The sequence below is a fragment of the Diplodia seriata genome (genome assembly GCF_021436955.1).
Source record: "Diplodia seriata strain FDS-637 chromosome Unknown scaffold_6, whole genome shotgun sequence".
Taxonomy (NCBI): Eukaryota; Fungi; Ascomycota; class Dothideomycetes; order Botryosphaeriales; family Botryosphaeriaceae; genus Diplodia; species Diplodia seriata.
In genome coordinates this window covers 1,861,395-1,888,817 of record NW_027117313.1, presented here as the reverse complement: position 1 = coordinate 1,888,817, position 27,423 = coordinate 1,861,395, and the positions used below count along the sequence as shown (strand labels likewise).

At 56.5% G+C, this 27,423-nt stretch overlaps 7 protein-coding genes across 7 annotated transcripts; 4 read left to right on the top strand and 3 right to left on the bottom strand.

Annotated features, from left to right (window-relative positions):
* Nucleotides 1-1,956: 1,956 nt before the first annotated feature.
* Nucleotides 1,957-2,593, top strand: SLS55_006461 (uncharacterized protein; the record flags this gene model as incomplete). Its single annotated transcript, XM_066777890.1, has 3 exons — nt 1,957-2,040; nt 2,117-2,255; nt 2,331-2,593. 3 exons carry the CDS (start codon nt 1,957-1,959, stop codon nt 2,591-2,593), a joined length of 486 nt encoding a protein of 161 aa, XP_066631985.1.
* A 1,122-nt stretch (nt 2,594-3,715) lies between these two features.
* Nucleotides 3,716-4,683, top strand: SLS55_006460 (uncharacterized protein; the record flags this gene model as incomplete). The annotated part of the gene is made up of 3 exons (XM_066777889.1): nt 3,716-3,831; nt 3,897-4,264; nt 4,625-4,683. 3 exons carry the CDS (start codon nt 3,716-3,718, stop codon nt 4,681-4,683), a joined length of 543 nt encoding a protein of 180 aa, XP_066631984.1.
* Nucleotides 4,684-8,589: 3,906 nt separating this feature from the next.
* SLS55_006459 (uncharacterized protein) lies at nt 8,590-9,277 on the top strand (the record flags this gene model as incomplete). The annotated part of the gene is made up of 2 exons (XM_066777888.1): nt 8,590-8,596; nt 8,778-9,277. 2 exons carry the CDS (start codon nt 8,590-8,592, stop codon nt 9,275-9,277), a joined length of 507 nt encoding a protein of 168 aa, XP_066631983.1.
* A 298-nt stretch (nt 9,278-9,575) lies between these two features.
* On the bottom strand, nt 9,576-10,832 carry SLS55_006458 (uncharacterized protein; the record flags this gene model as incomplete). Its single annotated transcript, XM_066777887.1, has 3 exons — nt 9,576-10,065; nt 10,125-10,519; nt 10,569-10,832. 3 exons carry the CDS (start codon nt 10,830-10,832, stop codon nt 9,576-9,578), a joined length of 1,149 nt encoding a protein of 382 aa, XP_066631982.1.
* Nucleotides 10,833-17,029: 6,197 nt separating this feature from the next.
* Nucleotides 17,030-18,983, bottom strand: SLS55_006457 (uncharacterized protein; the record flags this gene model as incomplete). Its single annotated transcript, XM_066777886.1, has 7 exons — nt 17,030-17,298; nt 17,356-17,467; nt 17,556-17,755; nt 17,832-18,120; nt 18,208-18,494; nt 18,582-18,782; nt 18,887-18,983. The coding sequence occupies 7 exons, from the start codon at nt 18,981-18,983 to the stop codon at nt 17,030-17,032; spliced, it is 1,455 nt and encodes a 484-aa protein (XP_066631981.1).
* Nucleotides 18,984-21,823: 2,840 nt separating this feature from the next.
* Nucleotides 21,824-22,305, bottom strand: SLS55_006456 (uncharacterized protein; the record flags this gene model as incomplete). Its single annotated transcript, XM_066777885.1, has 3 exons — nt 21,824-22,028; nt 22,089-22,178; nt 22,241-22,305. 3 exons carry the CDS (start codon nt 22,303-22,305, stop codon nt 21,824-21,826), a joined length of 360 nt encoding a protein of 119 aa, XP_066631980.1.
* Nucleotides 22,306-23,522: 1,217 nt separating this feature from the next.
* On the top strand, nt 23,523-26,342 carry SLS55_006455 (uncharacterized protein; the record flags this gene model as incomplete). The annotated part of the gene is made up of 2 exons (XM_066777884.1): nt 23,523-24,110; nt 25,458-26,342. The coding sequence occupies 2 exons, from the start codon at nt 23,523-23,525 to the stop codon at nt 26,340-26,342; spliced, it is 1,473 nt and encodes a 490-aa protein (XP_066631979.1).
* Nucleotides 26,343-27,423: the final 1,081 nt, after the last annotated feature.

The window sequence follows — 27,423 nt, the reverse complement described above, 5'->3', positions numbered from 1 at the left end:
TTCCTACAAATGTCCTCGATGTGTTCCTTTCGAAGGTATCGGATTCGCTACCAGGCGGCTCTGAGTGAGCTTCTTCTTAAGATCGCAGGTGTTTCATCGAATGCGAATGACGTAACGTTCGGACGGATAGAAGTAACACAGGAGCTGGCTGGGACTCGGCGGGAATGACGATGAGCAGGCATGGGATGACTGACTCGCACGAAGAGTCATTCAGGGAGAGGGCGCGGAGATGCGACAGTGGCGAGTGAAGGCGGCGGCGGCGAGGAGTGCGATGGGTGATGGGACGGCGCGCTAGCTAACGAGGGGGCCTAAGGTGCGGATGCTAAGGTGCGGATCCGGAGTTGAACGAAGGCTGCGGAGTTGGTTCCTCGATTATGTCAGCTTCCCCGTTCTCGCATTCTCCTCTCACTGGCCCATCAGCCGACGCGAAACCGTCGCCAAGTAGAGCGACTACAGGGCAACAATTACAGCCATGGCATAGGCTCTGTCCCTTTGACGCTGTTCTGCAGGCGCGCAGGCCAATGGCTTGTGTTTCTAGCACCGGAAGTCATCAGTCTCGCTATCTCCGGGATCAATGTCTTTATAAGGCCCGTCACCCCTCCGTCCGCGCATCATCTTCGTCTTTTCCAAAATTCTCTTTGGACTATCGCGGGGTTTCTAGAAGGCAGCTCAAAGGCTGCGAGCAGCCTAGCGTCGAAGTGATGGCCGATTGCAGCTCGCCCCCAAGCGTGAGCAGGCTACCAATGGCTCATCGTCCCACACTGGTCGCTCGGGACCCGCTGCTGTCATCGCCCTGAACTTCCCAGGGACGGGATCGAGTCTCCGCTTCAACCTGGAAAGATGGACCAACCTACCTATCATGTCCCAACGGAATCACCTTAGCAATTACTCGGGAAATTCGTCGGTCAACCTTCGGAATGCACCTGCAATCACCGCCGCCCGCCATGGCTTCCGTCGCCGAAATTTGGAATCCCAGTCAACCTGCCGTCCACGGAAATACGCGCGCCAGCATCGGAAGAAGATCCTGAAGTCGGCAATCGTCCATGGAGCCTGCAACCTCACGGGAACATCCACCGTCATGGCGGCGTGGAGGGGCGGTGGAATGCTTGGCTGTGGGTGCCTTACCGCCCGGGACTCATGGTGGTCCATCGCCCGTCAACGCCCCTCAAAATCCGGCAACTTTTGCCGCCCTGTCTGCCGCCATCTCTCCTATACCCAGATGCTGTAGAGACGGACAGATTCAACCTCTGTGTTGCCGACTCGTTGCGTGCTTCCGCTTAGCCTTGCGCTCCAGATCTGCCATCGGCATCCCGCCCTGCACCGCGAAAGATGGATGTCGTCGGGCCGAGCGGAGATCTTGACCGCAAGAAACTATCATGTATAAAGATGTCCCGTTTTCGGTCTATTCGGGTTAGACACGCTGTGGCAAGACTCAGTCCAAATTGCAACGTTACTCTTGTCCATCTTAAGCTTTGATGCCGACTCAGTCAACCGTCGATCCGACCCGCAACCGTCCGTGTACCAACCGCGGACGGGCCTGCTTGGCGCCTTCTGGCCAGTCTTCGAGAATTTACCCAGCATTCGCCCGCCAGTCTGCCCTACAGTGAGGGCCTCAGATCAACAAACGTCTCTCCAAACCCGGCATAACGGCAGTCTCCCTGAAGCCCCCGCTCTGCGTTTGTGCTTATCTCGCGGCATCGGTAACCCTCATCTCTAGCTTCGCACGGGGTACGGGCCGTTGGACTACCCCCCTCGTACGCTAATATTGTCAAGCAAAGGCCACGGTCTTCACCCCTCCCTACTCACGCCAACTGTAGATAAATACGCACTGCTCTCGCCGTCTTCTCTCCGGGCACCAAGCTCCTCCCAGTCCCTCGTTTGAACCCATTCATCCAGCCTAGCTGTCCGCTCCTTCTTCACGAACTACCACAATAAACCCCTAAATAAATCATCACAATGAAGTTCTCCACCGCTGTCGTTCTCGCCGCCTCGGCCTCCATGGCCGCCGCCTACACCCAGGCCGACATCCCCAGCTGCGCCGTACGTTCCCGATGCCGCTGCTCCCCACGCCGATGCCACTCCGTTCCCCTGGCTAACCTTTGTTTCTCTCTCTCAGATCCCCTGCATCCAGGCCGGCGCCCCCAAGGTCGGCTGCGAGGTCAAGGACGCCGCGTGCCAGTGCAAGAAGCAGGACGACCTCGCCGCCGAGGTCATCGGCTGCATCTCCGAGAAGTGCTCTGCCGAGGAAGCCATGAGTACGTTTCCAACCCCCTGCTCCCCACTATTCCCACCATCCGGTCCATCCTGCTAACAACAAATCCCCCCAACAGAGTCCTCCAAGGTCTCCGCCGCCATCTGCGAGGACCTCAACAGCGGCAAGACCAGCTCTGCCACCGTCCGCGGCGAGGACTCCTCGAGCGGCAACTCCACCTCCAGCGCCGTCTCCACCCCCGGCTCTTCGTCTTCCGCCTCCACCCCCAGCTCCACCCCCAGCCCCACCCCGTCGTCGACCAACGCCGCCGGCATCCTGCAGGCGGGCGGCTTCGCGGCCGGCCTGTCGGCCGCCATGGGCGCCGTTATGCTCGTGCTCTGAAGCGGTTTCTAATCGTCGCGAGTTGGTGAGGATGTGGGGAGAGGAGGCGGAGTAGGAGGAGGAGTGTGAGAGGGAGTATGGAGGGGAGAGAATCCGTTAACGCTGGGATATACGGTGCAACATGAAGGGGCACGATGAGCATTACCTATACAGCAGAAACCTTTACGTTCGCGAAGTGAACCGATAATGGATTAATTGTAATATTTTTTCTCGCTGCACTGCTATGGCGCGGCGATCAAAAGCTTGTCTCTTCGAATTCTTCTGGTGATTTGACTTTCAGGTTGTAGTTGTTGTTGTCTCTCGTGCATCCACCTCCTTTCGACCTTCCGTTGCTGGTCCGCCAGTCGCCACAGGGGTTGTCGGCAGTTCCGACCGCTTACGGTTCCTACCGCTTTCTTTTTTTCACATGATACCGCACTCTGATGATAAGCATGTGGGGTGGTGGCTGATAGGCGACAGCTAACGTTTTGTTTCAAGATCTCCGAAGTCGGTCAGATAACGAGATTGCGGGGAACAATAACGGATGGCGCAAGGCTATACTGACTACTCTACTGCTCAAGATATAACAGAAATAATCTTAAACTGTAAGTTCGGTAAGCGGATGCTTCATACTTCTTCGATATTACAGTTGTAACGGTATACAAAGAATGGCAATTTTTGGTCAGCAGCGTTTTCTCCACCAACGATCAGGCCTCGACAGGGCATCTCTGTCATCGAGATACTTTGTCCAACCTTGTTCACCGTTACGTAGCTTCTGCTGGTGTTCGTCATCTTGCTCTCCACACTGAGCGTTGCCCGAGACATTTCGTCGTCCGCCTATCGCAGCCACCCAAAGCGTGACACATAGCAGAGGTACATTGGTACATGTCAAAGAGATTTTGGCCTGGACCAATAATAATGAATGACAGATCGACAAGGATACTCTGATTCCAGCCACGTTAGGGCTATCCTGTGTTGCGCGAGATTTTGGCAATGGCCAATGAGCATTCGTGTCTCTCAGCCTGACGCCGGTTTGAAGCGCCCCATAATCTGTTTCCTTCCCTTCCATTAGGTACCCCACCGTCCTTCAATTCTCTCACCATATTCACTCCAGACACACCCGTTCCGCTGGGGAAGGCCGCCATGCCGGACAAATGGGAGTCCCAGAGAGACAACATCAGACGTCTCTACGTAGATGACGATCTGACCTGCAAGCAGCTGGTGGTTGAAATGAAACGGCTGTATGGTTTCGAGGCAAAGTAAGCAATCTCTGAATGAGATCGTCAGAACCCCGTCGCGTTCTCAGATATTTAACTCATCCCAGTGAGAAAGAGTATCAGCGCCGCGTCCGCAAGTGGGGCTTACGAAAGGGTCTGAAGAAAGAGGAATGGAACTTCGTCGGGCGTCGCATCGCGAAGCGCAAGGCCGAAGAGGGCAAGGATAGCGAATTGATTGTGAACGGCAACGCCTTCCCTCAGCACAAAATCCGAAAGGCTCTTGGGCGACATTACTTCGAAACCATGTACGATCACTTTCAACGAGAGATGGCCGTCGGACGCAGCCAAACTCCCGAAGGCCTTTTCATCACCACTCCTCCCAGGCAGAGGTCGCTGACTCCGGTGAACCGCTCGGCCACCATTTCTGTTGATAACCTTCCATACTTTGACTTCCTGCGAGTACTGGAACGCCATGGTAAGAACACGTGCTTGCCTTTTCTATTCCTTGGGGACCATTTAGCTAATTTTTACTAGGTCCGCTGTTCGAACAACTCGCAAACTCACTCTCCTGTGCTTCTAATAACACCCCCGGTCCCCCCTCATGGGTCCCAAATCGATTCAGAACGGCTCTATCTATGAAGAACTCTGAGCTAGCTCCTCTGGCCAAAATGGGTCTCAACAATTCGTGCTTGATCAAAACGTTCAAAAATGTCAAGCCCAAAAACCAACAAATGTTCATGACTACCGTCCTTGCAATATCGAACCACCAATGGCGGGATGAGTGTTGGGGGAGGCTCTATGGACATTCGATCATGACGGGCTTTGACTTTCACAGCGGAAAAGTTCAAGTTCTTGGCCTCTTCCGAGAAAAAGATCCTGTTGTTGAGTCCCTAGTGGAAAAACTCTTCGAGGTAGCGATCCGAGAGAACCAGGTCAACTTGGTGCAGCTCTTACTCAAGCATACTCAAGTTGGTCCCAACGATTCACTGGGGTCTCTTCGGCCTCTGGATGTGGCTATGGATATCGATTCAACAGCCATGACGTTTGCTCTGCTCGATGCTGGAGCCCATCCGGCTCAATCAACAGGCGGCATGGAATTTTGGGCCCACAGGATTTGCGAGAAGCTCTCAAGAAATGAATTCCAATCAGTTCTTGACAAAGGTTCCCTGAACGAACCTGAAGCTATCTCTGGTATCTTGAGGACAGGTGACCGCGAGCTCATTGCTTCATTCCTAGCACGAGCGATACTGAGATATCCCTTGCCGGGGCCATCTTGTGGACTGGCCTTGCATTGGGCGATTGAATGCAACAACCAAGAGGTAATCGAAAAGGTCATGAAATCGGGGGCTATATTTACCAAGTATGCGTTGCGCGCTGCCATCAAATACAACGCATATCATTTCATCTCCATGGCCCTCAAGAGAGGCATGCATCTCGACTATACCGACGTATATGATGAAATTGCTTTGCATGACGCCATCGGAAGGACAACATCCAAACGATGCGCGTACTTCTCGGCTTCGGCCTAGATAGTAACATTGTTTTTTCATTCGGTAGGATGCCATCCTCTCTCCTGGAGGTAGCGGTCGATTCCGGATCCGGAGACATGGTTAAGCTGCTGTTGAAGAAAGGTGCGAACATCAACGTGTGGGACAAGGACGGCTTGACACCACTTGGTGACGCCATCTACAAAGGAAAACGCGATATCGCAACATATCTCGTGGATTGGGGAGCAGACATCGAAAGGCCATCAGGGCAATTGATCCCGACTCCCCTTCAAACAGCGACGATGATGGGCGATTCGCGCATGGTCAAACTACTTCTTGAGAGAGGTGCTGATGCCAATGCCTGTGTTCCAAGCAAGAGCCTCAGAAATATGGGTTACTCCTTAGAAGTCATGAAGGGACAAACAGCCTTGGTCAACGCAATCAGTTCCCAGAACGATCTCAACCTTGTCAGACTCCTTATCGACGCTGATGCAGATGTCAATGCGATGCGAGGGACCGAATTATCACCACTTTTCAGGGCTCTCCAGCTAGAGAAACATTCCGTGGTACAACTTCTTCTCGAGGCTGGTGCATCACCCATCGACGTTTGCGCTCTCGGCTGTGCAACATTACATGGAAACGTTGGATTTATCAATATCGCGATCAGCACTGGATTGGACGTCGATGCGATAAACGAGCGCTCCCAAACGACTCTTGAGACCATGTTTGTCAATGACCGGACTCATCGTTTCTCGGACAAAAATATCAATACCGTGGAATATCTACTCGACCGCGGTGCCGATCCTAGAAGATTGCGTCTGCCTATGTCATTCCAGAGAAGCTATCCAAAAACTGCTCGGCGGCTGAGTAAGAATGGAGCGCATAGATGCGGATCAGTCGAGCTTGATGAGGCTTTCGAAGAGAGGGACTGTTTGCGAGTTGAAAAAACTCTGAAACATCTTCGCATCATGCAGCCTCCTTCCGTCGATACAGACGACCCATGTTTTGGCCATTACTACCTCAATGAGGCTGTCAGACTAGACAACTCTGACATGGTACGCGCTCTTGCACACGGCGGTATCGACATATCTCCCCCATGTGTTGTCGCTATAGTCTTGAGAGCTTGTGCCTCCAAAAACCTTGGGATGGTAAAATGCCTTGTCGAAGCAGGTGCGCCTATCAACAACAATGGAAGGTGGCCTAATAGCTGTCTACCGGATGATGGATTTCGGAGACGCTTTTATTCCTTGTCACCGTTGGAGGCTGCAACAGTGGCCGGAGCAGAAGACATCGTTCGCTTCCTCTTGCAGTTTCCTAGAGCTAAAGTTAACAGCTTGCTCGATCTTGGATGGGAGACAATCACATCCAACGGGTCGATTTATTGGCAGTTGAGCGGTGGACCCAACATCCTAAGACTACTTCATGAAGCAGGGGTCGATATATACGGATCCACGTCAGCTCGGAGTTGGAGAACAGTTCTCCAGGATGCAGCTTTTCTTGGTGATAGTAAGCTGGTTGAGTGTCTAATTCAACTAAAAGCTGACGTCAATGAGCCGCCATACAATCATAGAGGAAAGTCCGCACTCCAAGAATCTGCGATCGGAGGCCACTTTGAGGTCTCTTGTATGCTTCTAGGCGCAGGCGCTGATGTCAATGCTGCTGGTGTTGGAATAGGTGGTGTGACAGCTCTTGAGGGAGCTGCTCTGCGGGGCAGGCTTGACACAGTTAAGCTACTTCTTCAGCACGGAGCCGACATAACCAGTCCTGGGTTCGGGGAACGTCAGTTTGCGAGAGCGGTCAAGCTGGCAAGGGAAGAGGGGTTCAACGCTGTGGCAAGGCTCATTGAGTCGCATCGAGGCAATTAGTGATAGCCTGGCTTTTCTGGTCTGGTAATCACGTCCTTGGAGTTGGTGTTGGAGTTCCGTATTGGTGGTTTCTTGTATTTACTTCGTTAGAGGTAGTAAAACCTAGATTGAATCAATTCCTTACGTCTCTGTTATAATTTTGGCCGAAGTTGAAAGATTGTACCGTAGGCTCCGTGCCGATAGAACGTAGTCGGAGACTGGTCTCTATTGGGGTCTCCGGTCCTTCTCTCGGGGCAGCATCCGGCCTTCCATTTTAAAACGAGTAGTTTAACCCGAAGTCTGTCCTTACGAGTTTCCCTGTAACCGCCTCAAGTTGCCAAGAGCGAAATCTTAGACGCCAGTCCCAACGTTGGCAGGAAGCGGAAGCCGAAACTCGTCAGGATAAGGAAGGAGGATATTCCATCATGCAGCACCGTTGAAACCACTCTCTCCGCGTCTGCACCCCAGCCTGTGCTTCGGGCCGAAGGCACGGATAGAACGGTTCTGACGTCAACTCAGGGTGGATCGACTCAGAACACAGACCGAGAGGCGTCCTTTTACGGCGGCGTTCCGAGGATGTTGCGGCATAACCGGATATAATGTTTTTCATCATCTTTTGCTTGAGAAGAGGCTTCTCATCGCAGCTGCTGTCCAGTTAATCCATCAAACTTACCCAACGATGACGCCTCCCTCAGCGACGACTTCAGTCGGCCATAGCGCCTACATCCCCAGCGGCAACGGGAGCACTACACCCGCCAATGGGCGCAATAACGGCGCCGCGGCAACACAGCCGCCATCCATCCCCAAGACCATGAGGCGCTGGGTCGTCCGCGACTTCACCGGGCCGGATGGGCTGGAACTGGAAGAGGTCCCCATGCCGGAGCTCGGCCCCAACGACGTCCTCGTCAAGCGTACGTGCAGAAACCAATCCCACCTTTGAAAACATGGGGGGAAAAAAAGCGAAAAGAGAAGGAAGAGTCAAAAAAGAACCAAAGGGAAGAAGAAGAAAGAAAAAAAAGAAACAGAAAACTGATCACGACCAACCCCACAAACATACAGTCTCCGCCGCCTCCCTCAACTACCGCGACCTCGTCATCGCGCGCGGCGCGTACCCCTGGCCGCTCTCCTCGCCCACGATCCCGTGCTCCGACGGCGCCGGCACCGTCGCCGCCGTCGGATCCGCCGTCTCCTCGTTCCGCCCGGGCGACGTCGTCGCCACCGTCATGAACGGCGAGCACGCGGCGGGGCAGTTCGACCCGCGCAAGCACCTGGACCACGTCCTGGGCGCCGGCCCGATGGCGGGGACGCTGGCCGAGTGGGCCGTGTTCCCGGCGGCGTACCTGATCGCGGCGCCGGCGAACCTCGGGATGCTGGCGGCCGGCACGCTGGCATGCGCGGGCGTGACGGCGTGGGATGCGCTGTTCGGGCTCGAGGGGAAGGCGCCCCGGCCGGGCGATTGGGTGCTGACGATGGGGAGTGGCGGGGTGAGCTGTTTTGCCGTGCAGGTACGTTTTGTGTATCCGTATATATATATATGCGCCTTTCCTTTTTTTCCCCTCCCTCTTTCTCTTTCCTCTTCCTCCCTCATGCTCCATGGTCCCCGATCCCTTACTTAAACTGACCACCACCCCCTCTTGCATCATACAGTTCGCCAAAGCCGCCGGCGCCAAGGTCATCGCGACGACGTCTTCTGAAGCGAAAGCGCAGCGGCTGCGCGCCCTCGGCGCCGACCACGTCCTCAACTACCGCGAGACGTCGGACTGGGGCGCCGCGGCGGCCGCTCTGACGCCCGACGGCGGCGCGGGCGTCGACCTCGTCGTCGAGGTGGGCGGCGCGACGACGCTGAAGCAGTCGCTCGCCGCCATCAAACCCGGCGGCGTCGTTTCCCTCGTCGGCTTCCGCGGCGGCGCGGCGGAGATATTGGAAGAAGAACCCCGGTTGCTGGACATGTTTTTCCGCTTCTGCGTCGTGCGCACGAGCTTTGTCGGCCCGCGCACGCAGTATGAGGCGATGAACCGCGTCATCGAGGCGTTGGATGTGCAGCCCGTGGTTGATGAGAGGGTGTTTGCGTTTGAGGAGGCGAAGGAGGCGTTTAGGTATATGGAGGGGCAGGGGCATTTTGGGAAGGTCTGTGTGAGGATAGGGGAGTCGGAGTGAGGGAGGGGGAGCGACTGGCTTGCTTTGTAAAGAAGTGAAGACGATGGTGGGACTGCAGGTAGAGGAGAAGGACATGAAGTCTACGATGACGTCCTGTATAAACCCTCCAGCTTCAACACAAACCAAGTGACAGACAAAGACAGTGGAAAGGGTACGTGCCTTTCGAAATCCCAGCACTTGTGGTGATATTGTTGTTGATGTTGTTACAGCTAAAGAAAGTCGTGAATTTTCCCGGGGCATCAAAATACGCTCAAAGAACAACCAGCAAATAAAAGTCGTAGTACACACCGTCGAACACTCATACAGCCTGCGAAGAATCCTGCCTCAACGCATCCTCGCTCCCCACCCGCACGATCTGCGCCGCGGACTTGCTATCATCCACCGACGTCCCACCCGTCCCGCCCGAGCCCCGGCACAGCTCCAGCTCCAACTCCCTCTCCCACTGCTCGTCGATGCCGTCCAAGTCCTGCCCGTCGTCCCCGCTGCGCATGTAGCCCGACCCGTCGCCGCCTCGCCGCCCGCGCGACCCTCTGCTGCGCGGCCACCGGATCTTGCTGAGGTTGATGATGGAGTTCTGGTGCGGCGAGAGGTTGCTGTCGGGCCCGCTGCGGATCGACTTTGCGAGCGAGCGCAGGAAGGGGCGGTACGTGGCCAGGTTGGCGGCCGTCATGCCGATCGTCGCCTCGAGCGCGGACCAGAAGGCGACGGGCGGGGAGAGCGGGACGGCGCTGTTGGACGGCCGGATGGTGAAGAGGGCGATGAGGCGGATGATGATGCCGCAGCTAGCGCTGTGGGTGGAAGTGTGGGGTCAGTTTTTGTGCAGTGAATGGGAAATGGGGAAACGTACAATGCACCCAGTCCGAGCAGGGCGAGAGCGCTGAATTTGGTGCGCCGGTTCATGGTGGTGCTGGGGATGATGATGAAGAGAGGGATGCTGTTGAGAGTCCAGTCGGCGACGATGGAGACGATGGTGTGGACGAAGGTGGTGCCGATGATGATGCTGTCGCTGAGGCAGGTCCCGTGGGTGTCGCCGCGGAAGTGGGTCCAGAAATAAGAGATGGGGGTGCATTGGTTGAGGAGCACGAAGAAGTAGGCAATGGAATAGGTTGTGGTGACGCCCATCAGCGCTCGGATGGTCCAGATGTGCCACATGACTGGCGTAAGTCGGAGGTAGAAGCAGCAGACGGAAAGGCGGAAGAACATGGCAGTGGCGACGTAGCCCTCCTCGGCGAAGATGACCATCTGCGTGCGGTCAGAGCTTGCTCAGTCAGTGGAATGGGGATTCACCTACTTCGTAGAGCTTGACCAAGGTGTCGGTTGGGAGGGTGTATGCTGGACTGCCGAATGAGTTCTTGGCAAGCAAGAACATGCCGGCCGCCATGATGGTGAAGGAGACGACGGCCCAGGCCATCATCCAGTCGTCCCACCCCCATTGGCGGAGCATGTGAACCCTCACATAGATGCGGAGCGAGAGAGTGGACCAGACTAGGACAAGGCCGAATCCACCCAGAATGTACATGGAATTGCCACGTCCGCCGGCAATGTCGAAAGCCATGTTGACGACGAGTTCAAAGAGCGTGAGGGGAGTGGAGTCTGATCGGCAGCAGGGCAGCGGGAGGCCATCGGATCTTAACTGAGCGTGCCCATGCCAGGTGGAGGGCGGGAAGGTGTGTTAGGAGGGCGGTCGGGCAGGTTTAAACAAGGATGTCGAGGGCTTGTTTTGACGGGACGCCAGGAGGAAGCGCAACACGCTAAACTGTGATTGCCGAGCGCCAGTGTTCGTCAAGCGAAGCAGAAGGAAACTAACGTTAGCGATAAGAAGCGACAAAGGCGCAGCGGAGCTATGCCCGGTGGTCGCTAACAGAGTAGGGCCGAAGTGGTGGTGGTTAGCTCACTGGATCTGCGCCGCCGTCCACAGCCGGACAGAACGCCTCTACTCTTCCCGCCCACCATCAACTCCCCCACCACAGACGCCGGCAGATGGGAACGTGGACTCTATCTGACTCCGCCTCCCTCGCGCGCCGTGGCTTGCTGCCCAACCCGACCCGTCAGCCGCTCCCGCAGAGATGCATTCCGCCCGCAGCCACGTGAAGGATGCTAGGGTGTTTGAGGGTCTGCGTCAATTTTGTGGCCCCTTGATCGAGGAGGTGTTCCTCGACTATCCGTCGAGCGGGCTCGGTCCGAAGAGGTCACAACCTACTATGCGCCTCGCAACGGGGAACACGGGGCGCAACGGGGAGCTCTCGTTTGACAGGCTCCGCGTCTGCGGACGCAGCCTAGCGCATGGACGAACCTCGGCCCGTGGGCATGGTACTGGACCGGTGTTCCTGGGCGGCGATCGTGCTTACGTCCATGCCATCTGCTGTGACCCGGAGAAGGATATTCGCGGCCGCCCTGTACACGGTAGCGCCATGGATAATCGCCCGCTCGCTCGGCACCCCCAGTCGGCTCGCGCAATCCCGATGCATGGGACCCCCTATTCTGGAAGCATCGCCACGTGCAGCTGATGAGTCTATCTCTTTCACATGCGTCATCCGCTTATCCGCTCTCCACGTTTCTATCCGCCATCTGTGCGCATGCATTCCGTCCCTCTCCCGTCCTCCGGCCTCTGCTGCACGCTACGCAGCACCGGCGGGTTGCCTGAGCAATTAAGCTTCCCCGCCCGCTGCGGCCTCTCCTTCCCGCCTCCCATGCCTCTAGTATCGCCTCATTCTTCTCTTTCTTGACATGGTTTATAGCTGGTAGCGTTGCTCCCCGGGATGATGGAAAGTGTTTACCTCACGGTTGATTGGTGAGACGCAGTCAATCCTTCGCCGGGTAGCGTCAAAGTCGAAGCCCCAACTCCGCTTGACCGTCTACAGCCACCGCCCAGCCCTTCCCCGAAATCGCCATCTGAAACTATTGTAGCCATCAGTAGTGCGTATGGTTTGCGGTAATTTTAGACAGCACCTGAGTCGCTGTCACCTATAGCTCATCCACTGCGAACTCTCCCCTGCCTCAGCTTCCGGCCAGCCCCTCCACGGCCCGATCACCCCCGTCAACACTCCCCTAGCTCCAAGCTTTCTGTAAACCCCCAGCTCCAATCATCATTCATCGCCAGAGCTCCGGTTGCAAATCTACCACCAAGTTTTTGGCCAGCGCTCTGCCAACGACATCCTCTACATCGAGTCCAACAACAGCGTCATCAGGCACACCGCGTGCTGGGACTAAGGGCACTTCTCCACCCTTCGCTGCTACGGCTACTGCCGCAACGTCGACTAGAGCTACACCTATTTTGCGCCGGACCACGTCCCTCCTCCCCGCCAACTACTACCCCCGGCGCGGACCCCGCACCGTGCACTGCTTCCTCCCTCTCCTACTTAGCTTCCGCCTCATGTTTGTCTCACATCCATCCATCCATCCACCTCCATCTCCACCTCCACCTCCATCATCATTAGAGCTCTTCCCTGCCGCCACCACCAGCCCCCACACGCCCAGAATTCCCGCAAACTAACGAAAAGCGCCACTTGCACCCTCCTCCCCTGTACTTCCCCAGCGGATGGAGGGAACGGTGTCGGCGCCATCACCACACCATCCAGATCCACTGAAGCCACCCCCGTCTTCTACGCCACAACACCTTCGACTTCACCTCTCCCGTCGCCCTCACCCTCTTCGCCCTCGCCCTCTTCGCCCACTCCCTATTGCCAGCTCTCTCCGCCGCCCACCACCTCCACCCCCTCCACCCCCTCATCCCTCCTCCTTCAACCAACCCCCACCCAGCTCTCCGCAATCCGGGCCGCGGTCACCCTCGCCACAGGCAAAGCCATCTTCTCCCCGGCAGCGTGTTAGCCGAATGGCGGCGCTCGCTCTTCTCATCATCGGCCCCCCCGTCAAGTCGACGACGACAACATCAACGTCGACGACGATGAAGACGCCAATGACGATGATGATGTCGATGTCGATGTCGATGAAGACGATATGAAGAACCACCCCCGGCCTCCGCCCCCGCCTCCACCCCTGCCTCCTACGACGACCCCTGACACGCCACGCGGCCCGCCGCCGTCCTCCTCGCCCTCAAACGCCCCATGCCCATGCCCGCCCCTGCCCTGCGCCGTCTAGTGCGGATCGAGCGAGCTCCTCACCGAAGCCGGCGAGACGAGCAGCGGGGGAAGGAAGGCTTTCGTGGTCGCTCTGCAGGAGGAGGAGGTGGTGGTTGCGGATGGTCCAGGGCTGGAAGGCGCGGTGGGAGGGGGAGGGTGCGCCGCCGCCGCCGCCGCTGTTTGCGTCGGTGGATGGATTGCGGGTTGCTGATGAGGCGGGTCTCTTTCCAGGCTTGTGCGAGGGAGTGTCCCGGGGACGGCTTCTGGCGTGGGGATTGTGCGGGTTGTTGGAAGGCGGGGGCGGAGGTGGAGGCGTATTGGGTCTGACAGGGGTGGTGAAGAGGGGGGCAAGGTTTGGTGTGGGCGCGAGAGAGTGTTATGTAGAGAGGTTTGGTAAGTAGGGTTGTGTCTTTGAATAGTAAAGTATAGGGGGCCGTAGTAATGGCGATACTCGTTCCGCTTGCTCTTGAGTGCTGTGGGCAAAGTAAATAACTTCTGCTGGCTTTGAAGTTTTCTTTGTATATCCGACACTTTAACAAGCAGGTACGATTTAAAAACGATTGTATTGACCGAGGCTACCTCAAGCGAACTGAAGAACTAGCGTGCAGGGGTTTTTGAAGATGCTCAGCTTGCCGCCCCCACGACCCGAGGAGCCGAACCGAACCCCCTGTACATGTACAGATCAGCTTTCTGACGATACTGAGTAGCAGGTCTTCCCATGCGCTTATTTTTGAGGACATTACACACCGAAGCGAATTTTCCATAAATTATGCGCGATCTCAGTGGTGGTTCTATGTTTAGTTTGTGACGGGCGCGCTACCGAGCGCTTAGGCAAATGCGCGCGGCTACAGAGGCGCGGCTCCACAGCTGTATCCAATAGCAAATACAACGCCTACGCCGCAACTGTGCCGCTCAATTCGTCTGCAGAACATAAAAAAAGGCAATTCAATCCATGATGAAGCTACAACAGCCCATCCTACTACTTCAATCAATTCATCCAACATGTTTTGCGGAAAATGCCAGTCGTTCTGGAACGGCGTCACGTCGCAAGTGCAATTCGGAACCACCAGCGCCAAATGGTCAGGATACTCTGCCACCGTTCACAATGATTTCGGAAGTTTGAGGAGATCATCCGATCAGGGGTGCCCCCCTTGTCGAGCAATCGTTCATGCCGTTACAAGAGAGGGGTGTCCGGATGTTCCAATCGATACTACGGTTTTGTTCGAGCTCGACCCTCAAGACGGCACAGATCCACTCTTAAAAGGCGAGCTCCGAACTTCTCAAGGCCATGTAATCGTCGAGAAATGTATCATTGCAGCTTTCTCAGACTATGTTGAGGATGGTAAGTCCCAATACGTAGCTCTTGGATGTTTCTTTCGGACTTACAAGTCTCTTTATAGATGACCTCCCTTCTGCGTTGAGCAAATGTCAGACGTTGAGCAATCAGAGCACGGGTTCAGACTCCTCTATCGAGTTAGCTCGGTTCTGGGTCAACCAATGTCTCTCAAAGCACCAAAGATGCCACCTTTCCAGCTCATCGCCCCCCTTCGTACCGACCCGAGTCCTGGATCTTGCAAACGGAGGCATCCGCTTGATTGCGACGAACGAAGTCAACATGGAAGGTCGACAATATCTCACTCTAAGCCACTGCTGGGGCAAAACGCAGATAATCACAACAACAAAGGCAACATTGAACCAGAGACAGAGAGGCATACGCATGAGCGATTTGTCCCAAACGTTCCAAGATTCAGTTCAGGCGGCCAGGAAACTCGGATTCCGATATCTCTGGATCGATTCTCTCTGCATTGTTCAAGACGACCCGCAGGACTGGGAAAGAGAGGCAGCTCAGATGTGCCAGGTCTACTCCCACTCCACATTCAACATTGCAGCCGCACATGCTTCGGACGGGATTGTGGGCTGTTTTGCGAAACGAGATGGACTTCTACAACTGCCTCTTTCCGTAAGGCTCCGGAGAAGCATGACAGCTTTGTTCACATTGTACGACTTGACCAAGAGAGTACCGACATCGAACAAGCGCTCCCAGCGACCTGGAGCGGAGCTAGTGCCGCCATTGTTTGGGCGTGCCTGGGTATTCCAGGAGCAAATGCTCTCGCCGCGGATGTTGATATTCAACGGCTCTGAGATTTCGTGGGAGTGCCTGTGTGGGCATGGGACTGAGCGCTATCCCATAGTGAGCGACGCTCTCCAGATCGGGTCTCACAAGTCAATCCAACACGGCATTACGGACGGCGGAGAGTACTTCAGCGACAATGATGTTAGCCGACGGAATCAGCATTGGCAATGGTGCGATGCTGTCATGGACTACACCCACCGAGGAATGACGGTCGACACGGATCGGCTGATTGCCATCACCGGCATCGCAGATGCCATTCAGAGGAAGACCAGAAACACATTCCTTGTTGGTCTATGGAAATCAGAGCTCTGGCTGGGTCTCCTATGGAGCATTCCTCATTCACTGGAGTATTCATTGACTTTGGCCCGTGCCTTTGACTACAGAGCTCAGTCTGTCCGAAAGCCTGGAGTCGGTGTTGGTGTAGCGCCGACCTGGTCGTGGATCTCCGTCCCCGGACCAGTGGTATACGCGAATGCCATTGGAGATCCAGTGGTAAAGCAAATTTGCACCATTGACCATGTGGAGGTATCGGGTCCTCCATCCAGAAAAACCGGTGTTCTGAGCATCCGTGGTCACACGAGAACGGGGTACATCAACTCCATCTACCCGTTCGCGTTTGGCAAAGACCCAGATTGCCCAACTGACATGGTTTTTCAATACCCTGATGTTGGAGAGCAGGAGTTCGATTACAGGGGCAGGAGGTTTCACCCGAACAATTACTTCATTTTCTCCGATGAACGGCCAACCCATCCCACGGACTGGCGGTTGATGCGCGGCTTGTGGCGTCCGGATGAAGTAGTTCCTCCCGACACACCAATCACTTTCATCGCTGTTGCCCAGCAAACCTACGCACGAGACGCGACCTACCGGCGGGACACCGATCCACTTCAAGTGTTCACTATCGGTGTCATTCCTTCGCAAGAGTCACCCAACACATACCGCCGAGTGGGCTACGCAGTTTGGGACGACTGTGCTTGGCATGGGTACAGTTGCGGCGCAAGCGCGCGACTTTCACGATCCGAAAGAGACTCGGGGCCCCCGAGGGAGTCTACATTGCGCACTTTGATGCGTAAAGTCCTCGAAATGGTCTGTTGTTGGACTTCTGAATCGGCCGAGGAACTGACTGAAAAGTCGGTTGATCCGATTGAGGTTGCATACCCACGCGAGCATAAATTCCATGATCACGATTTCGTGGAGGGTAGGCTGCCAGAACTGTCCAGCTACCACCACGACAGAGTAAATGTGCGGACAAAGGTCTTGCAAGTAGTCTAGACTAATGAATCGAGCTGAATCAAGTCAAACATTAAAGCGTCACTCATTAACGTTCTCAGACCCGCTATACTTATGGGTAGTTGAATCCAAGATCCAGACAGAGATGTGAGTCTTTAACACGCGCATCTACGTCCGGATCTTAGATTCAACTCCCTCTCTAAGAATGGTATCAACATCGTCGATTGAGCTAAAAGGGCCCAACTCTCCCGTCACTTGCTGTGATACCCCCCACTCACTACCCCAAACCCCCACAACAGCCTTGCCTCCCTACGCCCTCTCACTCCTTACCACCTGTTCCCCCTTCCCCACCTCCGTCGTCGTCGCCGCACTATGGCCCCTCTCCACCTCAGCCACCTTATCCTGCATGTCCACGACACTCTTGTCCACGTTCAGATCCGTCGCGCGATGCGCGTCCAGGCTTTCCTTGTTGAAGAAGTTGACGTACACGGGGAAGATCCAGGCGGCGACGTAGAAGGCGGTCGGGATGGCCATGGCGGTGTGGAAGTTGCCGGTCGAGGTGGCGACGGCGCCGGTCACTGGATTTGGTGGTCAGCGCTGTTGTTGGTTACCAGGAGGGACGGAGGGAAACGTACTGGGAGGGATGGCAGCGCCGCCGGAGATGGCGGCGACGAGCATGCTGCCGCCGCGCTTGGTGTGGCGGCCGAGGCCGCGCAGGGCGAGGGTGAAGATGGTGGCGAAGCAGATCTGCGATGTGTTGTCTTCTGGTTAGCATGGTGATGGAGTTGTTTGTCGTTGTGCAAGTGTCTCTCTCGCTCAGGAGTGTTCCACTCACGCTCTCAAAGCATAGCACCAGTATCAGCATGGCCACGCTCGTCTTCCCGTGCGTCAGTATGGCTGCGAGGCCGAAGATGAAGCATAGTGCGAGGTAGGTCGCGAGCATGTAGCGCGGCTTGAAGGCCTTGCTGGTCATCAGGCCGGAGCCGACGAAGCGCATGAAGGCGTAGCAGCCCTGGCCAACGGCGAGCAGGTTCGCTGTACACCCTCGTCAGCATACACAGTCACCGCTTGCTTGATGAAAAGAGAGAATTGGGAAAAGAAAGGGACTCACAGCTCGTCGCGCTCGAATAACCCGCCTCCTGGCAGAAGTTGATGAAGTAGTTCGCAACCGCCACCTGCGCGCCGACGTAGCAGAACTGGCTCCACACTCCAAGAAACAGATTGTACTGCTTGCTAAACGGGCCTTCCGCCTCGCCCTCGGCGCCATCGACAGCGTGTCCGCCCTCGGCGATCTCGCGCTCCTGGACCGCCATGTCGGCATCCGTCACCTCCGGCATGGGCACGATCCAGAACAGGATGATGAGCAGGGCGACGAAGCCCGCGACGCCAAGGTAGACCCACTAACCCGTCATCATCACCATCAACACCATCAGCAAATTGGTTTGCCACAAAAGCAACAATGAGGGAACGGGATGGGGTCTTCTCACCTGTACGTTCCGCAACCCCTGCTTCGTGTCCACCGTGTCGGCGAAGAACACCCGGCTCGCCAGCAGCGGCGCGACGAACGAGCCCACGCCCTGTACGCCCTGCGCCAGGTTCAGCCGGATCTCGCTGTAGCGCGGCGGGCCGCAGATCGACAGGAAGTTGTCCGCGCCCGTCTCGAGCGTCGACAGCCCCGCGCCGACAACGAACATGGAGCCGCAGAAGCCGCCGAACGACTCCTTGACGCCCGACGGCCAGAAGAGGAGGCAGCCGACTGCAAGGACTGCGAGTCCTGGGTATTGTGGAAAGATGTAATTAGTGGACGTTTCATTGTGTGTTGGGAGACCGAGGGGATAAATTTGTAGGGTGTTGGACGAACCGGTCATGAAGGTGATGCGGAAGCCATAGTGCCGCAGGATCCAGCCGGAGATGGTGAGCGGGCAGAGGAAGTAGGCACCGAAGTAGGCGGCGGACAGCCCGGACGCTTTGCTGGCGGTGATGTTGAGGTCGGCTTGGAAGTGCGAGTTCAGGACGTCGAGGAGGCCGTAGGCGAAGCCCCAGAGGAAGAAGAGGATTGTTACTGCAGGGAAGTAAAGCGAAATCAGCAACCTTCAGAAGCTCACGGAGACCGAGAGAGCTGCGCTTTTGTCTACCTGGCTGGCAGGATGTGATGGGGAAGCTCACCGAGACAGTTTGGCAACAGTGACTGCTTCAAGGTCAGATGTCCACCCCGAGTGACGGCATGGTCATCAGCAACGATGGTTCTCTTGAAAATGGCCATTTCGCTCGGAAGGTCTGAAATGGCGAAGAAAGTCGAAGTGCAACGGGGAAGCAGCGAGCGAGCTGCGAATGTGGGGCCCCGGAAATCTCTTCAAGCTATGCAAGCTTCTTATGCATCGATGTTTCGAACCCTACACATGCGGAGCTCGCGGTTGCATTCCCCCCGAAGACTCGTTCTAGGTCTGGGGAATGGGAAGCGCTGCATGTGGAGATCCATTCGGCTTTTCCGAAAGGGTGAAGTGTGATCCGTCGCGAGGATCACATACGCGCACCAAAGGGGCTGCATCGCCGCACGGCATGAGCCGACAGCGCAGGCAGGGTTAGATGAGAGCTCTGCTAATGGCAGTAGCTGCCACCTGGTGGCTGAGGCGTCGTCGACAGCTCGGTGTTGTTTACCCCGGTTCCCCACGCAACTTGACCCGAGAACGCGGGGGTGGAGCGTTCTGGGGTACACCACACGTTCAAATCCAGAAATCCGGGGACTGCCATGTACGTTCAAGATTGCTTGAGCAGCGCTTAACCTAGTGCCCAGGCTCTTATTCGTTCGCGCTGTAATGCTTGTCGTAGCTTACTGCGGGGAAAAGGAGTGACTCCATCATGAATGGTCTCAAATACGAATACGCCAACTGCACCAGCTATTGATAAGTCGTGGTGGTAAATACCTGTGCATGTGACCACTTACGTTTCTGAAACGCAATATTGTCGAATATTACCTTGAGAAGCTCTTGCATGCACTTTAATAATAGGATTCTTTTTACCAGACCATAAACTTACCAGCAGCCTATCCAATCTCAATAGGGACTATCCCGGAAGCGACCATCGCTCAGTACGTTTGTTTAATTGGACAACTCATGGAGATGCGAATAGAAAATCGACCTTGGTTTGACAACGGTTTAATCAGGTACATCATGGGTGCCTTGATCGCAGCTAAGTAAACCCCGTTGGCGCGTTGACATTCAGAGCTTGGAGTTCGAACGCGATGTTGATACTTTCATCCCTAGACTCTGATATTGTTTGCATAACTTGTCATTTTAATGGCAGAGCGAGTTGGCGATATTCTTTCGGGTCCAATAGATCCTCCAGTCAAGACCAGGGACGTGAGGTGCTTCTTGCTACAGTGTTGAGCTTCGAGCGTGGAGCGGAAGGGAACGTGTCCTCAGAGCCGGACTTTGGTTCCACATTGTCCCCAACATGATCATAGGCTTACCTTAAAAGAGGTATCGAGTGTTCATCCCTTTCATCCTTCTAAGAGTCAACCTGCGAGTCCAGCCTTCACGGAGCATCTATCATTGTTCTTTCCATTCCATCTCACGTCTCAGCAAGCAATTCGAGAAGCATTCCACCCACCTCCTTGAGGCCTTCCCACCAGGGCGGTTCCAAACGGCTCCGCGACAATCAGCAGCCGCAGAGGCCACAGCCTGGCGCCCCGTTTATCTGATCGGAGTATCTCCCGGTGATCATAGGGCGTGCGAAACCTCCCTTTTTCTTTTTCCAGGCGCCAGCCAGTGGGTCGTTCGCGCAAGATCTCCCTTCGCCGTCGCACCTGGTACCTCCGGATCGGCTCGCCCAGCGGGTAACCTACCGCAACCTTGTCGCAGATCTCGTTTCGTCTGGCTCGGGAAGGGTGGGGAAAAACGTTTTGTTGCAAAGCGGTGCGTGATGGAAGCAATCCTTCCCGGCGCCTGGCTTGACTTCGTTCCCGCTCCGTCTTTGCTTCAATTGAGATAATGATGGCATCCACGAATTGGGCGTTCGTTTGTCTCCTTTTCGGGCCCCACTGATCGGCGGCGATACCGGCACAATGTGGATCAATTTTTCCAATGCGTGTCTGCTTGCTGGAGGCGTCGATAGTCCATTGGGATAGTGGCAAGGTAATTTCGAGACGCAAATTGAGGCCAATGGTTCCGCTCGCTTGTCAATCCATGGACGTCACATGAGGGCGCGTCGATGCGGACTCGAAAGGAAATTGCTGGGTGAACGTGAGCTGGAATAAATGACCACGGAAATGTCGCTGACGATGATCGCTCGGTGGCGGTTGGGCGTCGTTCTCCTGAATCAGGCAATAAGGTTGCAATTTTCGGTTACGGCGGATGATGGAACGATGAGCGAAAATTTCCAGTATTCCGAGCTGCCCCAAGTTCCCCGCGCTTAGTACGGATTGAGGTTGGGCCAGCGCCTCGTGACACAGTCAGGAGCCGTCAATGCAAAAACAGAAAACGGCAGCCAACGCAGCAGGAGCAGATTGTTTGAGAGCAGTCGTGGCCAGACATGCACGTTTCAATCGAAAACAACAAGGCGCGTGTCAAGGGCTGACTGTTCTCAATGGTGGGGGGCGCTAATGGGAAGAGGAAGCCGGCCGAAACGCCAGGGTCCAGGCCGCTGGGGTCCCGACTTCCAAAAGCTCGCGGCTCAAACACACCCCGGCTGATTCCATCTCTTTCGCTCCTTTCTCGCAATGCAATGGGCTTGGCTGAGGGCCTCCGACAGGGGCACGTCCTGGTGCTGCGTGTGAAGCTCGATGAGACTGGAAATGTCAGGAGCTTACCGTGAAAGCATGATAGATTCTAGCAGCGTGTAACATGAATTCGGTGACTGATCGAGTGCCACGTCTCGTGCAGGCGTTATAATCAGGCCGTGATGCACCATCACAATGGCGGTGATGTTATGGTATAATGTCCTGAATGGCTTCCCAAAGAAAAGTGAGAGAAAAAGAAGAAGGGAAACAAAAAAGAAAAATGTGTGGCTGTTTATACATCCAATCCTGTACAAATATCTGGTATCACACCAAACTCCGAATACGCGTTCCTTTGAATGATTTGTTTGTAGTTTCCTTTGCTTTCCTCACGCCGAGATGCCCTTGCTGGTCGGGCGGCTGCCCTGCACAGCCGGCGTCAAGCCAGACGGGCTCTTCTGCTCTTCCACAGGGCTCTTGCCATCGTCCGACGACGACGGGTCGCCCTTGGCTGCCTTTAGGCGTTCCTCAGCTGCGCGCAGCCGGGCCTCCAGGGCCTCGAGCTCGGCATTCTGCGACGTGAGTTCCTGCTGCCTGTCCGGGCGTCAGCATGCTGAGGTCTGAGGCGGTGTGGTGTGCGCAGGGCGAGCTCACTTCTGGTCGACCTCTTTCTCGACATCATCGAACTTGCCACTCAGGTTGAAGATGTCGTCGAGCGCGGCGGAGAAGTTTTTGGCAATCTGGCTGTGCGGCCGTCAGCTTGAGGGGGCCCGAGGCGGGGAGCACTGGGGCGGGGCGGAGCGTACGACTGCGGGCGCTGCCTGGGGACCCAGTCGCGGTCTGGGCTTGCGGAGGCGCTCTGGCTGTCCATTTTGGATTGAGGCGAGCTTCGGTTGTTGCGATGTTGCGAGGATGAGCGGCGTCGGGAGGGGTAAAGGCGATTGTCCAGGCGGTCTCGGTCTCGGGGAGAGGTAGTTGGAAGCTTGGGCCCGGGGACGAGGTGGTCTTTCTTGGGTTCTCGCGGCGACGTCAGACTTAGAGAGTGAGCAGCAAGAGCACCGGGCGACGCGTGGAGGGAGTTGTCATCGCGGGCGCCGGCAGGCCTTTAGAGAGGGCGGTGGAGGGGAAAAGGAGGTGTTTGATAAGTCAGTCATTTCCGCCGAACGCGGGAGCCTTCATGCGATCGACGCCAATTGGGCAGACACCAAACCCTGCCTTCACGGCCATGAAAGCCAAGCCTGCCGCACGCGTACCCTGTCCCCCAGCCCTACTCGCGGCTTCGAACACGCCCGAGCCAGCGTCCGCAGCACGGCCGGCAGCTGCTGTGGGCGCCCCGACGTCACTGGCGCCGCGGGGGCGAGAAGCGTATTCGCCGCTGAAAAAGGGGCGGCCGCAACACGTGACAGGCGCGGCGAGCATTCCGGGGCCGACAGCGCGCACTCATGCTGGACACAAACGATGTTCGAGCGGTGAGAGGTGCGCGGGTTGGGGTGAGGTGAGGGACGCGGCGCGCACGCGTCGGCATCCGGCGGTGCGCACCAGGTTGCAAAAGAATTGAGCCATCCCACTTGTATCTCACGGTGATATTATTCCACCTGCTCATTGCCTGGGCAGCAGAATCCCGTGTCTGGTAGGCAGGGAATTTGGTCTGCGTCCGCATCTTTGCTTCGACCACCCACATGAGGAGAGCATAAAAGGATCAAATATTCCGTAGCCTGATGATGTGTTGTGGGTGGGCGATTGATGCGCTGGGCTGGCCTGGGCTGGGCGACCCAGCGGGCGGGCGCCGGTCGCAAAATTCCACTCCACTGCTGCCGGCCGCGTCGCTTCCATGACACGCATCGCGACCGCAACTGAACACGTCCGCGCCCATCGCTCTCCTCCACCCCACCATCCTCCTCCAACTCCCCATCGCCGACAACGTCGTGTCCCGCCACCGCGCACGCCTCGCCACCTTAGCTCCCGTCCTGACGCGCGCGCCGTCGACGTCCGAGCTTGTCTGATGGTCCACTGCAGCTCCTCCACGTCTCCGCGCTGGCTCCCATCCACCCCTCCGCGTATCGCATCACTGCTCTCCACCGCAGGGGGATGAGTAGCCTCCCAGCCCACTATACACCGCTAGAGTCGCTCCTGCTGTTCCAATCTCTCGCTTGCTATGGCGTAGAAGCACAGGTCTTCGCCAAGGTCTCAGATCTGCTACTGCACAATGATGCCGTAAAGGACGCCGCGAGCTTCAGCCCCGACCGTCTTACTCCCGATGCCCTGCGCGACTTGTACCTGCATCTGTTAAAGGAAGAGATCCGCGATGAGCTCGACCCGAGGTCCGAGAACGAACCGCCCGTCCAGAATGGCGACAGCCCGTCGAGAAAGCGCAAAGCACCGAGCCCCAGCTTGCCCTCCGTCCAGGAAGCTGCACAGCACCAACATCTGCTGCCCCAGCTGATCGCGAAGCTGTACACACGCTACCGTCGCCATGCGATTGAAGAGATCCGCGAACACGAGAAGCGTTATGACCACTTCTCACGCGAGCTTCGCGCCGTTCAAAACGGCGAGTGGGATGAGCGTTTGCAACGGGAAAACTTGGTCAATGGCGCGGGAGAGGCAGGTCACGTCTCGCCTGCCGCTGCACCGTCACCGGCTGTTGCTCAGCCCGCCGCGGAGGTTGCGCCGCAGGATGTACCAGGCCCGGTGAAAGCACCTGCTACAGCTCCCCAGCCCAGCCCACCTGGCAGCAAAGAGCAGTCGCCTGCTGCCCAGCAAGCGCAGGCGCCGCGTCGATCTTCGGCCAAAATAGAGAGCATCATTAACCATCCGTCCGATCCTCCTGCTAATGGAAGTGCTTCCCCCCACCTGAAGTCGGCCGCACAATCCCCTGTTCAGTCTCAAGCGCAAGCGCAACCTGCACCGCAACCTGTATCCCACCAGCGGACCTCTTCACATCCACAGCAACCTCTACAGCCGCAACCTCAGCAGCAACAGCAGCAGCAGCAACAACAACAACAACATGCCAGAGTCCCTCCGCAGCAACCACCGCATAATGGCCCATATCCTTCGCCCTACGGTCCACCGCATCCTTCTACTTCCGTTGGACGTTCTCAGAGTCCCACTGCTCACAATGTCCCCATGAGCTCTCGTCCGCCGCAGGGACAGCCTGTAATCCTGCCTCCGCCTCCAAATATGCAGAACATACAGTATCCTCCCCCGCCATTGCAGGTACCGTCGATGCACGAAGGAACTGGGCCGTTTAACCGACCACCGTCAGGTTCTCCTCATCAGCACCCAAGGCCGTTCCCACCTGGCCCTCCACCAGGTCCAGCCCCGCATTCACCAAGTACTCACCACGCGTCACATGTGCAGCAGCCTGGTCTCTATCCTCAGTACCCGGGACAGCCTCCGTATCCGCACGCTCAGCCAATGTATCACCCACCCGTCCAGCATCCGTTGCCGCCTAGAGGAGGCGGTGGTGTGATTTTGGAACCTTTCCAGGTCATGGCGCAAGATCCGGTTCAAGCTCACAAGGCGCAGGAAAGGCAGATGCGCCAACAGCAAGCGCAGGCAGCGCGTCCGCCGTCTGTTCGTCCCCAGCCATCGCCCAGGAACGCCGCTGCAACTCCGGTCAGGCCTTCGCAAGTGCCTCAATACCATCCTTCTTCAGGCCAGCACCCGCTTTATCCGCACCCGGGCGCTGCTGCTTCTATGCGCAGGCTACCCGCGTTGCACGTGAATACCCGTTTCGGATCTTGGAAGCAACCTATGCCTCAGAGCAAACCCATTCAAGAATGGAATCCGAACCCTGCTAGTCCAATCTCCCCCGATAGGTCCCCAGAACTGCAGTCTAGCGCTCCGCCGAGCTCCACTTCAAAATCGAAGCGGGCTGTCAAATCAAAAGAGATGCCAGCACCTGATGCAGCTGAGACGCCGAAACCTGGCAAGGGATCTCGAAAGGGTGCAAGGAAGGCACGAGGGACGAGTGTGGCATCGTCTGCTGTGACTGGATCGGCTCGTGGAAGGACTAGGAGTCAGTCGGTTGCCTCACATGTAGATGAGCCAGGCCCAGATGTCAAGGCAGAGCCGAGTACGCCGGCGGAAACAATGGAGTCGGATGCGCAGTCCACCACTGAGACCCCTACATCCGGAGGTCGGCGTACGCGTCGAAGGGCGGGAACGCTGCAATCAGTTCTGGAGCAGTCTCAAACGGTAAACCACAAACGCAAACGCGACCAACGCGAAGAGTCCGAGACCGCAGAACCGGATATTCCCGACATTGACATCAACATGGGTACACCCGGTCCGCCTACCTTCGTTATTGCAAGTCGAAATTTCGGGCGGATGAGCGTACCGGTTATGAACGACATCACTTCGCACAAGCACGCCAGTCTCTTCTCCCACCCGGTCAAACCCAAGGATGCCGAAGGATACTACGACATCATCCGCCGTCCCCAGGACCTCAAATCCATCCGCACCGCAATCACCAACGGCTCCCGCGCCGTTGCGGCCACGACTCAATCCACTGCCGACACGCCTTCGGCAAATTCGCCAGGCGGCGCGCCCGCCACGCCGACCCAGATGCCGAGCACCAGCACGCACATCACGCTGCCGATATCGGAGGAGCTCTTGCCGCCTCGTGGCATCGTGAACTCGGCGCAGCTGGAGAAGGAGCTAATGCGCATGTTCGCCAATGCCGTCATGTTCAACAGCGGCGAGGACGGAGTCGTGAGCGACGCGGTCGAGATGGCGAAGGATGTCGAGGCGAGCGTGGCCAACTGGCGCACTGCGGAGCGGACGAGCGTGTACGAGGCTACGAGTAATGCTAATGCCGCGGGCGGCGGCGGCGGCGGTGGTGGTGGAGGTGGTGGGACGCCGGCGGATGGCGATGATGAGGTAGGCGGGAAGCGGAGGAAGTTTTAGTTGGTGAAGCGTGGGGGAGTGATGATTAAGAAACTTAAGGAAATGCCCTGCGGGTGTAGGTGGTAGGACGATTGTAATGATACGACTGATTGAGCGGCGGGCTTATAATAGCCTGCCCAGCACCAAATTTTTTCTGGACAATTGCCGTGACTTCAGTCCTACTGTGGTGATTTTGTCAAGATGCTTTCTATGAATGATGATCTAGTCAATGGTCTGCTTCCTGGTCGCCGAACTTCATGACGGCTGGTCTGGTGCGGAAAGGAGAATGCGGAAGTCTGCGGGTCGGCTTCCAAAAACTTCGCTTCCCAATGAGAGTGCCTTGTGTTTATCTCTTGATGGCGATATGGTTGCGGGCACGTGGGATTGCATCCCGGTTTAGCAGGTGATCCTGACATGAGGGGCTACAGCGTGGGGATCTTGTATAAAAGCGAGGGTCCGATGAGGTTGCTTCTCCTTTAGTACTTTGTCGCCAGTGAGCTGGATAGAAGTACACCCGCCTCGCATCACTGCCCTCTTCCTTGCTTTGGACCGGGTCAGAATTTTTTTCCAACTGGTCTGGATGCTCCTGTTGCTGGGAAACCGGGGCTATAGCTTACTGATGTACGGAATCGAGAATGCCTGGGCTTGTTCATCATCGGTGGGTATTGCTGATCGACAGCGTTGTTTGGTGGCACATTGAGATGCGGTGGCTTGCTTGATGGGTGTGTTGAAGACACGGCAGGACGGAAAGAGTAGTGAGCAATTCTTGTTCTTACGCGTCTGATTGGTGCTTCAACCTGTGCCAGGGTACAGGGTATAATGCTGATGAGAGGGGCTGGTGGTGTTCAAAGCGAGCTTTTTAAATGCCTCGGAGCTGGGTGGTTTGATGGGGCGTCATGTATCTGAGCTACAGGAGCCAGGCCGCATGCGACGAGACAAGGAAGAACGCTAACAGTATCTTGATGGCTTCGGGTAGGCATGATCAAGAATCCCACGTAGGTGTTCTGCACGTGCAAACGCCACTGCGAATGTCATAAGGGAAAGGCCTTTCCACGAACCTCTTCCTCTTTGCTCCCACTCTTACACAGCTTTGTGGACATCA